At 39.8% G+C, this 14,787-nt stretch overlaps 2 protein-coding genes and 1 pseudogene across 3 annotated transcripts; 2 read left to right on the top strand and 1 right to left on the bottom strand.

Annotated features, from left to right (window-relative positions):
* Positions 1-1,875: 1,875 nt before the first annotated feature.
* LOC122076265 lies at positions 1,876-3,679 on the bottom strand. The gene is made up of 3 exons (XM_042641590.1): positions 3,185-3,679; positions 2,113-3,075; positions 1,876-2,037 (listed from the first exon to the last, which is right to left on the bottom strand). The coding sequence occupies exons 1-3, from the start codon at positions 3,677-3,679 to the stop codon at positions 1,876-1,878; spliced, it is 1,620 nt and encodes a 539-aa protein (XP_042497524.1).
* A 5,077-nt stretch (positions 3,680-8,756) lies between these two features.
* LOC122076453 (AAA-ATPase ASD, mitochondrial-like) lies at positions 8,757-10,510 on the top strand. Of its 2 annotated transcripts, XM_042641753.1 has the most exons (2): positions 8,773-9,941; positions 10,048-10,114. In XM_042641753.1, the coding sequence occupies exons 1-2, from the start codon at positions 8,826-8,828 to the stop codon at positions 10,054-10,056; spliced, it is 1,125 nt and encodes a 374-aa protein (XP_042497687.1). In that variant the 5' UTR covers positions 8,773-8,825; the 3' UTR covers positions 10,057-10,114. The 2 variants fall into 2 exon arrangements, with proteins under 2 accessions (XP_042497686.1, XP_042497687.1); XM_042641752.1 differs by having other exon boundaries at positions 8,757-10,510.
* Positions 10,511-13,621: 3,111 nt separating this feature from the next.
* Positions 13,622-14,576, top strand: LOC122076264 (annotated as a pseudogene).
* Positions 14,577-14,787: the final 211 nt, after the last annotated feature.

Genomic DNA, 14,787 nt, shown 5'->3' with positions numbered 1-14,787 from the left:
TAGTAAAAGAGAAATTTATCAACAAAATGGGAGAAACTCAAATCACACATCAAGAAAAAAGTTTGTAAGACGCCAAGATCACCAACTAGAAGGGTTTCTTCCAAATCTCCCTCTATTTGGAAATAGCCAAAAAAAGTAGGTTTTAACAATATTGTCATTGGCATGGACTTCTTTTAGACTTTAAATTAGCGTACTACCATTATGTTAGTAAAATTACCTGATGTTGAAGTATAAGACCATTGTTGTTGAGATGGGTTGTCATTTTTGCTCACCCAAATGATCAAAGTCTTCGCACAATCAGACTCTGATCAGTGATTGTTTTATCTTAGAACTAAAATGAAAGCATCCCCAATTGTAATTCAAGCAGCCAGTTGGTTAATTCACAAGCCAAGTAAAATTACTATCACTTTTGCCATCATAGTAAAATCTGCTTTGTCATTTAATTTGTTTTGTTTCCAATAGCTTGACTGCTAATGAATATGGTTGTTTCTGTTGCTTTGTAGAGCTTTGAAGAGGCTGGTGAAGTTACATTGTAAGTTTCATGGTTTTATTTGAGGAAATATCTATGACTTGTGTTCCCTGTGTTTGAGCGTTTCTCATAATCTTGATGCTAAGTAATAATAATCCACTTTTACCATGTTTATTTTGCAGATAATCGATGTCTACTGCGAGTGTCAATGACAGCAGTCAAAGTGGGTTAAGGTTTGTGAATGTTAGATGCAAATGTCCTGAACCCAAAAGGGCATTGGTGCGAATTTCAGAGTCTAGTTCGCACCCAAATATGTTGTACTACTGTTGCCCTGAAGCACCAAGAGGTTGTCGATACTTCTCATGGTGTGAACCTATAGCTGCACCAAGACTTTTGTCATCCCCTGCAACTAATTTAGAAGTAGTTGTTGGTGAAAGAATCCAAAGTCAACAGATGAAAGAAGATATTCGTGGCTTGAAGAAAAGAATTAAGTATTTAGAGAAAGCGTATAGAACGATGAAAATTGTAATTGGTGTGCTTGTGGTGGTGTGTTTAGTGCTATGTGTTAAAAAATGACTTTACAAGCATTAATATGAAGTTGTGTCAAGTATGTAAGAATCTGAACTAAATGAAATCATTCATTCTCACTGTTCTTATGACTAAGTTATTGATTAATCATGACCCTCAAAATTTAATGGGTATCTTTTTGATGGAGAGAGTGCTAACATTGTGATAAGTTTCGACAACAAACGGGCAGCATTTTGACTCAAAACGGGCAGCATTTTGGCTGTAAACGGGCAGTATTTTGGCTATAAAATGACATTTAATACCTGTAAATACCATATAAAAAAAATCCAAAACATATCCCTGAAGCACCAAGAGGTTCAAATTCCTATTTTCATCATAACATATACCATATAAAAAAATCCAAAACATATCCCTGAAGCACCAAGAGGTTCAAATTCCTGTTTTCATCATAACATATACCATATAACAAAAATCCAAAACATATCCCTGAAGCACCAAGAGGTTCAAATTCCTGTTTCCATCACAATATAAACCATATAAAAAAAATCCAAAACATATCCCTGAAGCACCAAGAGGTTCAAATTCCTGTTTTCATCACAATATAAACCATATAAAAAAAATCCAAAACATATCCCTGAAGCACCAAGAGGTTCAAATTCCTGTTTTCATCACAATATAAACCATATAAAAAAAAAGTCCAAAACATATCCCTGAAGCACCAAGAGGTTCAAATTCCTGTTTTCATCACAACTTATACCATACACAACAACAAATAGTGTGAAATAGAAATAGATCTTAACACAAAACCAAACCCATCAAAAACATCCAAAACCATACACTGATGGATCCAACTGTCTTAAGGTCATAAAAAAATAAATTTATACAATATTGTTCTCTTGCTCTAAATTGAAACATCCAGATTGCTTGTACTTCAATTCTTCTCCCTCTCCCTTGCTGTCCTCTTTGCTCATAGATGCTTGTGATCTAGTTAGTCGTTGAGATGTGTTGACTCCATCTTCACTCTCTCCTTTATGTTTCTCCTACACAACAACAAATAAGCATGAGATTTTTATTAAACAAGTTTCAACTAAATAAATAAAGTGAATTGCATTTACCTTTATATTCTTCTTTTTACTAGTACATCCATCCTGCTTAGCATCTCCAGCCCTCGGGCATGTCCTCCTATTGTGTCCTTCCTTCTTGCAGATGTCATACCTAATTGATGATGATCTCTTCCTGAAATCTGAAGGAAGTGCTTCTCCTGCTTCTCTTTTCCTGATTTTGTGAGGTCTACCTGGTAACCTCTTCAGACTTGATGCTAGTACTCTCTCATTAGGAGCATCATCCTTCAATACTGCCAAATCTGGAAGTGGATGGATCATCTCTTTATATGTATCCAAGTATTTTCCAATACTGAAAAATGGATCATAATAGTTGACCAACTCTCCCCTTATGTATGATATAGAAGCTGCAGTATGGAGACAAGGTATACCAGTGCCTTCCCAAACTCTACAATCACATATGTAATGGTTCAAATTAATCACAAATCTGTTGCCAAATCTGTCTAAGACCTCAAATTGACCTTCACCTGCCGGTTGACACTTGCAATGCCTTGCTTCTTGCTGAACCTTGTTCAACTTCACCATAACCCTTGGTGTTACTTTACCCTCCCACATGGTTGCCTTCTCATACCTTCTATGCAGCCTACCCATTATTTTCACCCTTAGGTGATCAACCAATGTGAGAATGGGTTTGCTCCTTAAGTCTCCAATCCATTGATTAAATGACTCAGTCATATTGTTCGTTATATGGTCACTTCTTGCTCCTACATCAAAGGCATGCCTTGACCACATCCTTGAGGGGGTTTCATTCAAATACATGTATGCATTTTCCTTAATCTCCTTGATGCTATTCATTTCCTTTTGAAACTGAAGTTCAGTTGAAGCTTGTGAGGCAGCCCAAAAATGTAGCCTCAATAGCATACCAGGGTGCTTTGCCTTCAGGTTTTGATATAGATGCCTACTGCAAATTCTTTGGTGAGCATAAGGGAAGATTGTGGAAATCACAACTGACAGCCCCTATACAACACATATGTTCAAATGTTATGACATATAAATGAGTAATTCAAAATACATATAAAAAATGAAAAAAAGAAAAAAAGAGACAGAAAAGTATATGCCCCTATACCTTCTGTCTGTCTGACATGAATGTGAGTGACATATCATCACTGTCATTGAGTAGAGCATCTCGTAAATTATCCAAAAACCACGTCCAGCTATCCTTACACTCAACTTCAACTACACTATATGCAATAGGAAAAATACCATTGTTCCCATCAACAGATATTGCACTCAACAATACCCCTCCATACCGGCCCTTGAGGTGGCAGCCATCAAGACCAATGAACGGTCTACATCCTCTTAAGAAACCCTTCTTGCAAGCATCAAAACAGACAAACAATCTTTTAAAAATCAGACTATCTGACATACGGTTCCTGTTCTCAAACTGTAGCTTAAAAATACTTCCAACATCATTCTGGAGTACCAACCTACCATAAGCAGGTAGTTTTGCATATGATGTGGAATGGCTTCCTTCATTAATCTCTAGGGCAATCCTACGTGCCCTATACAGCTTGGTATAGTGGAACTGAAGACCGTATGTTTTCTGCATGTGATCAGCCATGGTCTCTATTTTCATTTCTGGTTGAACCTTCAGTTGTTGAAGAAGTTTCATTGCTATCCATCTAGATGTAGCAGAATTGTTCTTGGTTGCCTTAATACATGTATGAACTGGGTTATATGTCTTTACCATGTAGGTGATACCATCTGATATAGGTGAAGCATGTAATCTCCATGAACAATTTGGTACTCTGCATATAACTGTAACTCTAGTTTGTTCATTTTTCAGTCTGATAATATCAAACCCCTCTTGTAGTATATACTCTCTCAAAGCTTTCCTGAAATGGTGCACATTTTCATATACATTACCTTCAGCAATCTTCACCTTGCCACCTTCACCCACATAGTTCTGTTCATCAAATTTGCCATAATACTCTCCAGATTCATATCCAGATAGGTCATCATCAATTGGATCCTCATCATTTTTCCCATACCCATCATTCTCTGTAGATTCAGAGTCATTCTGACCATCTTCTTTTTCACTTTCATCATCCCACTCGTCTTCGCTGTCAATTTTCCACTCTTCATCAGATCCAACCATAGAGTCATCCGAACATGCATTGCTGTTGCTAATAGCCCTGACAACCTCATCAGACACTCTCAGTCTCTTACCAGTAGCTTCACTTCTGCTACTAGCTCTTCCACTAGAAGTAGCAATGCTCACACACCTTGCAATGGTCTTGGTATCTTTACCTCCCCTAGCAGTAGCTGTAGCACAAGCAGTAGCACTTCCACTTCCACTACTATTAGCATCAGTAGTAGCCCTACACACAGCTATTTTTCCCTTGCTCTTATCAGGACCATCACCATATGGTTGTAGAGCCTGTTGACATTGTCCACTAGGTTCATCCTCAAGTTCACCATCTCTATCATTAACCAAACTGCTAGGGAATCGGTTAACTGTAAATTCATCGGTTGCAGACTTGCTGTGAACAATGTCATCCACATATATATTTATCATATCACAACTATGCAAGCCAAACAACTCATACACTGATGGATCATCTTTTACCTCCTTCATCTCATTGTTTGGTAGTATACACTTCGCTTGGAAAACTACATTATGACCCACAGGCACATGTGTGGTGAGTTCATTGTAGATGTCATACACCATGTCCAAGTAGCCATATAAGTCTGGATCAACAATTTTAACTATAGTCTTCCCACTCCAATGGTATTCAATAGCACACTTAACATTCATTGCTAAAAAAAAAAAAATGTGAAAACAGAGAAAATTAGTAACATTACTTAATACTCATTAGAATGGTAAACTTTTCATCAAAGATTTTAGATAATATACAAGTCAAAGCATTTATACATCCAAAAAAGAAATTTCCAAATCAAAATCAAGGACCAATCATAGCAATGCATAATACAGAGAACCTAATCATAGTAATTTTCAACTATCAACTATCAATTATTTTCCCATATATTTTCTCATAACAAAATAATCTGGTTAAATCATCAATCCACACTTAACATAAATAATTGATCTTTTCTAACTTTCTTGAGGGATGAGGTTGTTATTTTGCCCTCTCTATCCGGCCGTATAATAAGATAATATATCGTGTTCAAGAGAGGGAGAGAATATGTTTTACAGCAGCAACAGAACGTAAGTCGATAGAAATCGTGAACCTCTGATGCAGGAACTATAAAACCTCTAGATGATTGAAGACTAATTCACAGATATGCTACTTGATCACACATTAAGCTGATATGAATGGGTCACATACTTACCTTAAAGGTTAGAAAAAAAAAGAGAAAAAAAGAGGGGGGGGGAACCAATGGAAGTTCCATTTGGTTCTAGGAAGACTACAACAAGAAATTATTACTTCTACTATGGTTTCCTATTGGATCAGGGTATTGTTAACCCTACTGGTAAGGTTCTTACACACTGAACAGTGTCAAGTTCCCTTGGTTGGTGCCAAAAAAATTCAGTTCTGATCATGCTACCTGGTGGGCATTCAGATAACCACAGAGAAGGTTTGGCAATGTTTTAGAGCTCCAAAATGAAATAACATAATTGGTGCATTGAAAATGCTTTCAGTTGTATAGGGCCATTGTAGTAGAGCTCAAAAATGGAATACAAGGGCATTTCGATAGACACGTTTTCAGAGAAGCTTGTGAGCAGCAAGCACATGATAGAGAAGATAACAGAGGGCAATGGGTCTTTCGCTAGGAGGAATAACAGAGGGCAAGCACATGATAGAGAAGATAACAGAAGGCAAGCACATGATAAAGAAGACATGTGAGGGCAATGGGCACCCACTTTCAATGTATCTTACCACGGCTGAGAAATGGTTTTCAGAATTTTTTTATAGTTAAAAGAAAACCAATTGATACCTAATACATTTTCTATCAGACTGTTTGTTAAAATTACCTAAAGAGTAAGGGAGAGAAAACTTGGAACGACAATCCAAACACATTTCACTGCATATAACAAACATTTCACAGGTCTTCTTCCAAAGAGCTCCAAGAAAAAATTTTACTTTCTTTTTTCCCCACTCCAAAGTGCATAAACCCTAGATTAACTTGACAAGAAGAACCCTAAATTAGAAAGGAAGAAGAAGAAACCGAACCCTACATACCTTGGGATAGAGGTTCGGACGCCGGAGGAGGGTAGAATCGGAAGCCGGAGGAGGGTAGAATCGCACCCTGTAGGATGGGAGAATCGCACGCCAGAGGAGGGTAGAATGGGACACCTTAGGAGGGTAGAATCGCACGCCGGAGGAGGGTAGAATCACATGCCGTAGGAGGGTATAATCGCACGCCGGAGGAGGGAAGAATCGCACGCCGGAGGAGGGTAGAATGGGATGCCGGTGGGTCTTCGTCTTCTTGTCCGGCCGAGTGAGTGAGAGGAGTGAGCAGTGAGCAGTGAGATGAGAGATGAGAGATGAGAGAGGAGAGATGTGAGATGGGTATGGGTTTAGAAGATAGGAAATAAGGGAGAGGGCAATATTGTCCTCTCACTCAGGGTGGGGGTATTTTGGGTATATTAGAAAAAAACTAACCGGTTTTCATTCATTTCTCACGGTCGGCTAATGGCAGGGACCGATTTGAAATTTTTTGAATTTTTAGGGGGTGGCTTTGACGTTTCTAAAAGTACAGGGGGTGGCGTTGAATAACGACCGAAGTTCAGGGGGTGGCAATGCAATTTTCTCTAAAAATAAATAAGAAACGGATGAAATGGTTAACAGGTTAAGGGGGGGGGTGTGGGGGTGATACTGTAATAGGTTATAAGTCGTCTTTTATTTTTAAACGGTTATTTTCTGTATGGATTTGAAAATTTGAAACGGTTATTTCTGCCATTGCAAGTGTTTTTATTGGTGGAACAGTCAAATATAGTCATGACCAAGTGCAAATGGTGTGGTTTGGTGTGATGGGGCTCCAGTTGTATGATTCTATTCAATTCGGTCAAGTAATGAACTAAGTTACAAAACTATACGGACTTGACATTGACCTCCATGGAAAATGTGATACAACTCCCAGACAATGCAATAATTATCAGTTTGTTTTCCAAGAGGAGGAATAAAATGAGCTTCAAAATTATGTTACATTTACGCCTGATAACGACTTTGGATACATGATACATCCCAATTTATACAGGTAACAGTTGAGACCGATATAAATATCAATATTGATACTTATAACTTTGCCTTTTTTTTTTTTTCTTTAACAAACCGTTTGTCCTCTAACATTTCCTTTTATGTTCATCATCAATTTAACTGTCTCTTTGTAATTCTAAAGTTTGCATTTTTCAATGATCTTTCTTTCATCAAGGTTTTCATTCACAAGAATAAACATTTTGATGCTGCAATTGAAATTTCTTTTTTTTTTCATCAATGATTTTTTTTGGGCCAGGGAGGATTTGTGAAATTTGAATTAGAAATTTTTTTTCAAATAATTAAAATACCCTTTTATACAACGGAATACTAAGATGCATGATGAGATTATAGGGACATCCTATAATTTTGAAAAACTATTTTTTATCATAACTCAAGTGATGGAATGAGAGTGAGATGAAAGTATTATTGTAATTTTATGAATTTTAAAATTAAGGTAAAATGGTCAAATGCACAAAATACCCTTTATCTCAAAAAGGTGTAAAACTATATATGGTGTTTGCTAGAAAATAAAAAATAAATATTTAAAAATTATTTACTCTATATGATGATGAAAATTACTTGAAATGATTGTTAAATTTTTATTTATTTTGCTTCCAAATTAATCTACTGAGTTTAAAATATATAAAAATAAAAAATAAAAGATACATCCTTTTCTCTTTAATTCCCCTTGCAGCTAAGGATCTCACAACCAAACGGAGTCTCAATGTATTCTTTCATTTAAATGAGAGCTTCTGCCCATAAGTCTATGGGTCGATATGGACTATGGCTGCACATTCAAAACCCAAAGATACTAAAATGAATTTTTTTTTTTTTTTTTTTTGTAAACTTATATTGGTAGAGAAAATTTTTACATTTCAGGTCTTCTTTCCATATAACCATGCATTTGTAGGGGAAAATTTTAGATTTATTGTTTAATGGATCCCCATGCAATGACTTTCCAGAAGTCTGAGGCTCTCATCAAATAGTTATTTTCTTTAATTTTCTTATGGAAAGAGGGATTTGCTTTGTAAACAAAATTTGACTGTTATTCGGGTTGAGGGCTGCAGCTAAGTAATTGCATAGGAAATAGAATCTTTCACCTTTCCCTTTGGATTCACAAATACCTTCCTATATTTTGTATTTTCAAAAATTCTTTTTAGATTTCATTTCTTGGCTGTCAGCAGGCAGGGATTGCAGCTAAATTTTGTGTATTAATTCCTCTGACCAGAGAAATGGTATACAAATTATGTTCTCTCCACTCCCCCCAACCCCAAATCAAAAGGCATAAGAAAAGAATGAATCAAGCGACCTTCAGTTTATCATGCATCTTGCACTCTGGCAGTGACCCCACTCACATGACACATCCAAGTAAAGGAACATGAGAGGAAGATGGGAACAGTACTACCTTCATCCCATTTGCACACTATCTAGCTATAAAACAATGGCCACCCTCACTTTATTCACAAGAAGAAGGAAATGGTGAATAGAGGGGATTTATGGACGAGCTTAGGCTCAAAAGCAGCGGCCATATTGTTCGCCTGGGCCATGTTCCAGAAATACTTCCCCAGCGAAATCCTAGACTACCTTAGTAAATACGTCTATCAATTCCTACCCTTCTTCTACCCATACATGCAAATCACCTTCAACGAATACACCGCCGACCGCTTCAAGCGCAGTGACCTCTACTCAACCATCGAGGCCTACCTTATCTCCAATTCCTCCAAGAACGCAAGGCGTCTCAAGGCCGATGCTGGCTTCAACGCCCGTAACCTCATACTCAGCATGGACGACCACGAGCAGGTCACCGACCGGTTCCAAGGCGTCAAACTCTGGTGGTCTTCCAACAACAAAGTCTCTCCCGCACCTTCCTTCTCTTTCTACCCGGCCTCCAACGATAAGCGCTACTACAAACTCACCTTCCACATGCGCTACAGAGACCTCGTCACCTCCTCTTACCTCAACCATGTCATGGAAGAAGGTAAAGCTGTGGGAGCGAGAAACCGGCGGCGTAAGCTTCACACCAACAACCCAAAGTCTGTGTGGAGTCATGTGGTGTTTGAACACCCGGCTACGTTTCAGACGCTGGCGATGGAGCCTGAGAAGAAGGAGGAGATCATGGACGACCTCATTAACTTCAGTAAGAGCAAGGACTACTACAAGAAGATTGGCAAGGCTTGGAAGCGAGGCTATCTGTTGTACGGCCCTCCCGGGACCGGTAAGTCTTCTATGATTGCCGCCATGGCTAATCTCTTGGATTACGACATCTACGATCTCGAATTGACGTCCGTGAAGGACAATATGGAGCTTCGGAGGCTGTTGATCGAGACTCGGAGCAAGTCGATCATCGTGATCGAAGACATTGATTGCTCCCTTGATCTAACCGGCCAAAGGAAGAAGAAGAGCAAGGAGGATAAAGAGAAAAACGAAGATGAAGGTGGCCCAGCAGCAGCCGTTAAAGAAGAAGAGGAAAAGAGTACGGAGAGCAAAGTGACTCTATCTGGGCTTCTCAACTTCATAGATGGACTCTGGTCGGCCTGTGGAGGAGAGAGGCTTATCGTGTTCACCACAAACTATGTGGATCAACTGGACCCTGCTCTCATAAGGAGGGGTCGGATGGACAAGCATATCGAGATGTCTTACTGCTGCTACCAAGGGTTCAAGGTGCTGGCAAGGAATTATCTGGACCTGGATTCCCACCCTCTGTTCGAGACGATTCATGAGTTAATGGACGATCCTCATATAATGATTACTCCCGCTGATGTTGCAGAGAATTTGATGCCTAAATCCTTTGGGGAAAATGCCACGACGGACTGTCTGGAGGCACTGATCTGTGCTCTTCGAGCGGCTAAAGAAGAAGCATTAGCAGCAGCGGCAGCGGCAACCAAGAGCTTTCGACGTCAATCAAAGAAGGTAGAATCGTTGACCAGTGGGGAAGAGGTTGCTAAGTCGAACCAGTTGGAAAACAAGGATACGGTTTGAGGAGAGAACCAGACCGGACCAACTAGCAGTAGGAATTCCATACCGTCCGTTTCTAATATAATAAGAGCATTAATAAATGCTCCTCGTCCTCTATATTTAATGTGGAGGCCCACGTTGTGTGTGTGTGTTTTCATTTTTTTTTTTTTTTTTTTCCGGTAGAAGGCCCGTGGCCGGTGGTGGATGGGTTTGGTAGTAGAGAGGCCTACGGTTATCAACTTTTCAATATATTTATAGGGTTTGGCGTTTGGATACATCGCACTCTGCAGTCTCTACCCTCCCCCAATCAAACCTGAATAATGAGTTGGTATGAACTGGTTCAAAGTTGATATGAGACTATTCAATCCATCCAGTTATGTTCTGTTCCTACCACACACTTACGCCGTTACACGTTGATCACTTCAACTGTTCAAGGCCCAAGCCCAAGTCCAGGTTGTGGCATGGGCTGCTGGCATAGTCCCATGGACCATGTCTGCAATTGTCATTGTTTCATGTCATCGAGACCGCCACTTATATGCACAGGCAATGTAAGATCATCCGTGGTCCTATGGTTCTACATTTTCCTATTTTCTTGATTCAAGAAAGAATTTAAGAAGAGAAATGATGTGGGTCTGGGTCTGGGTCTGCATCCTAAAATGGTAAAGGGGTCAATGCCAATCTGCATTAAGAAAAGAGGTGAACTAACCCCTTTGCAAGTTGAGAGATGGACCAGCCCAGCCGTGCAACCCAACCTCTGGCTCATGAATCCGAGTTCCAACTCCTCACCACTGGGACAGCATGGCAGCACCTAAAAAATTGGCAAGCACCCCCTGGGATTTCTATGATTTATTATAGTCCTATTCCTATATTTTAGGAATTGCAAAATTTCTATGAAACAAGATATCGGTTTTGGGAAAGGAGGATTATTATATTTCCAATCTTTTTGGTAACTCAAATGGAAGGAATCAATTCGTCCAAAGTTTGGGCAAGCAAGGAAGACGATTTTTGGGGTTTATTCATTTTCTTTATTTTATTTTATTTTATTTTATTATATTTTATTATATATTTTAGGTGTCAAGGATCCCACCAGGGTTACTTTGATTAGATTAATTTTTCTAAGCAATCTCAGCCAAAGGATTATAAGGGTTGAGATTTGAGATTTATGGTTTTCTTTTTCTATTTATATGTAACTTTTTTGAGCATGTGTTTTTCCTTGTATTTTTCTTTCTTCAAGAGAGTAGTACTAAACCATAGCAGGTAAACTACTAATTAAATTACCTAGCTACCCTCCATTCTTCCTCTTCTACTTCTTCTCTGGTCTCTTAACAACCAAGACGGTGGAAATAAAGGTGAGGGATGGACTGTGAAGGGTTTGAAAGGGAGGAAAGTGAGGAAATTAGTGGAAGGGATGAAGGGAGTGACGCAAGTAGATGTGGATCCAAAGAAGTACAAACTCACTGATACAACTTCAATTTCTTATCACTCACGGCGATTCGGTACGTGGATCCAAAAAAGGTATTTCCAGTACCGTTTGGGCAAGAAGGTGGAGCTTGGTAAAATTTATCTCTGTAGATAATACCGTGTGAGAATGTACAAGAACCTGATCCACACTCAAGAGTTCGTCTCACATCCCCATAAAAATGGTGGCCCACCCACAAGCTCTAGCTGCGTATGATAAGGGGGCCCGAGGATCAAGTTCTCATACAAGAATTATTCTTGTACAGGATTGATCCACACAGATGAAATCCACCACCATTAGGTGATCAATCCAGCACAAGAAAAGTTATCATTCGAGGACCTTATCCACTCTCAAAATTTGTGACGATAATCCCAAGTTCCCAACACTTGTTCCGGGTAGAGATGAATCTGAGAGAAAAATTGATTTACTGAGAGTTTCCTTAAAAAATATCTTGGAAGAATTTTAAATAATGTTTTTCCTTTTTTACTGAATTGGTAATAAAGATTGAGAGAATTTACATAAAATACAAAATCTAGAAAAACTTGGTAAGTGAGGTGGAGTGATACAATAAAGGTAAGGAGATATATGGTAGACGAGTTGGCTAGCCCCACACCCGAGCAACGAGCAAAGGAACATGTTAGGAAGAAGCAAATAGTACCACCACGTCCATCCCATTTGCACTTAACCCCTACTTACCCTTTCTCTCTCCACACTCAATATAACAAGAATTCCCACCCTTACTTATGACGAAATAACGGTGATGATGACGGAGTATTTATGGACAAGCTTAGGCTCAAAAGCCGCGGCCATAATGTTCATCGGGGCCATGCTCCAAAAATACTTGCCCTACCAAATCCAAGACTACCTTAGTAAATACGTCAATCAATTATTCAAAACCCTTTTTAAACCAATACATGCAAATCACCTTCCACGAGTACACCGCCCACCGCTTCAAGCGCAGTGACCTTCTACCCCACTATAGAGGCCTACCTCATCTCCAACCCCCCCCCCCCAAGCACGCAAGGCGTCTCAAGGCCGAAACCGGCCACAACGCTCCCAACCTCGTACTAAGCATCGACGAACACGAGCAGGTCATCGACCGGTTCCAAGGCGTCAAGCTCTGGTGGTCTTCCAACTATAAACTCTCCCATACTCCCTTCTCTTCCAACCCGCCTTCCAACAATACGCGCTACCTCAAACTTACCTTCCACATGCGCTACAGGGACCTCGTCACCTCCTCTTACCTCAACCATGTCATGGAAGAAGGTAAAGCCGTAGGAGCGAGAAACCGCCGGCGGAAGCTCCACACTAATAACCACAGGTCGGTGTGGACTCTGTTGGGGATTCTTTACCATATTAAACATGTGAATAACCCTATAGTGTTTAGAATACAAGAATCATCAACCAATCATAAAAGATTAATCATAGGTGTAGTCCCTAAACCAAGAACAATAAAGTATCCCATCTTAAAATACATAACCATATAGATTTACCATATCTATAATAATCAGTGGGACAACCATGACATGAACCATAAATGAGAATAAAGAAGTACCTGTGTCCCATGAACATAGATCATGAACCTCTGTCCCATGTGGTTAAACATTACTCCCATGAAGATGACAATGAACTACGCAAGTGGAGTCCTTCTACTGAGATCTTCTGCAGCCTCTTACTCTAGGGTTTCATTTCTTTCTGTGCACTTGCTCTTGTGAGAAAGCCGTGCTCTCAAAACCAATAAGGCATTAAGTAAAAGTAATGACTGCAGGGACCGTCAGTATTCTATTTATAATAGAATCCCTAAAACACTATTCCACTCTTACAATGGAAAGAGCTAGGAGTTTCCTAATTAGAGTGGGTCTATAATTGCTTGGGCCCAATGGATCAATCGGTATCAGTTAAGCCCACATAAAAATCCTAACAAACTCATGTGGTGTTCGACCACCCGGCCACGTTTCAAACGCTGGCGATGGGGAACCGGAGAAGAAGGAGATCATGGATGACCTCATTAACTTCAGTAAGAGAAAGGACTACTACAAGAAGATTGTTAAGTCTTGGAAGCGTGGCCACTTGCTCTACGGCCCTCCCGGAACCGGTAAGTCTTCTATCATTACCGCCATGGCTAATCTCTTGGATTACGATATCTACGATATCGAATTGACGTCCGTGAGGGACAATATGGAGCTTCGGAAGCTGCTGATCGAGACTAGAAGTAAGTCGATCATCGTGGTCGAAGACATTGATTGCTCCCTTGATCTCACCGGCCAAAGGACGAACAAGAAGAAGGAGAAAGAGAGAGAGAGAGAAAAATGAAGGGGAAGGTGGGCCAGCAGCAGCCGTTAAAGAAGCGGAGAAGAGTATGGAAAGGGACAGCAAAGTGACTCTATCTGGGCTTGTCAACTTCATTGATGGCCTCTGGTCCTCCTGTGGAGGAGAGAGGCTTATCGTGTTCACCACAAACTACATGGATCAACTGGACCCTGCTCTCATAAGAAGGGGTCGCATGGACAAGCACATTGACATGTCTTACTGCAGCTACGAAGGGTTCAAGGTGCTGGCAAAGAATTATCTGGACCTGGATTGTCACCCTCTGTTCGAGGCGATTCACCAGTTGATGGACGACCCCCAGGTTAAGATCACTCCCGCCGACGTTGCAGAGAAATTGATGCCTAAATCATTTGGCGAAAATGCCAAGGCGGACTGTCTGGAGGCACCGATCAGTGCTCTTCAAGTGGCTAAAGAAGAAACGGCAGCAGTGGCAACCAAATAAATGGAAGCGACTGAAAGGCCACTTTTTAACTAAAACGAAGGATGATATTTATATGATGGAGAATCATGCCCTTCAACCTCTCCAATGAAACTAATACCTTCATGCCCTTCAATTTAGCTATTACATCCTTTTGTTGAAAATTTTCTGGTTGTTTATTTTGATGATACTCTTTTATCTATAATGAAGAAGAATATGAACATAGTGATCAATTGAGACAAGTAATGAGAGTATTACTTTGGATTCATTGCAAGGCCGAAGCACAAGAGATGAACTAAAGAGGAACAAGAAGTAACTAGATCAAAGATGCATACAAGCTAACATGT

The sequence above is a fragment of the Macadamia integrifolia genome, chromosome 4, assembly GCF_013358625.1.
Source record: "Macadamia integrifolia cultivar HAES 741 chromosome 4, SCU_Mint_v3, whole genome shotgun sequence".
Taxonomy (NCBI): domain Eukaryota; kingdom Viridiplantae; phylum Streptophyta; class Magnoliopsida; order Proteales; family Proteaceae; genus Macadamia; species Macadamia integrifolia.
This window is presented reverse-complemented; position numbering and strand designations above follow the sequence as displayed.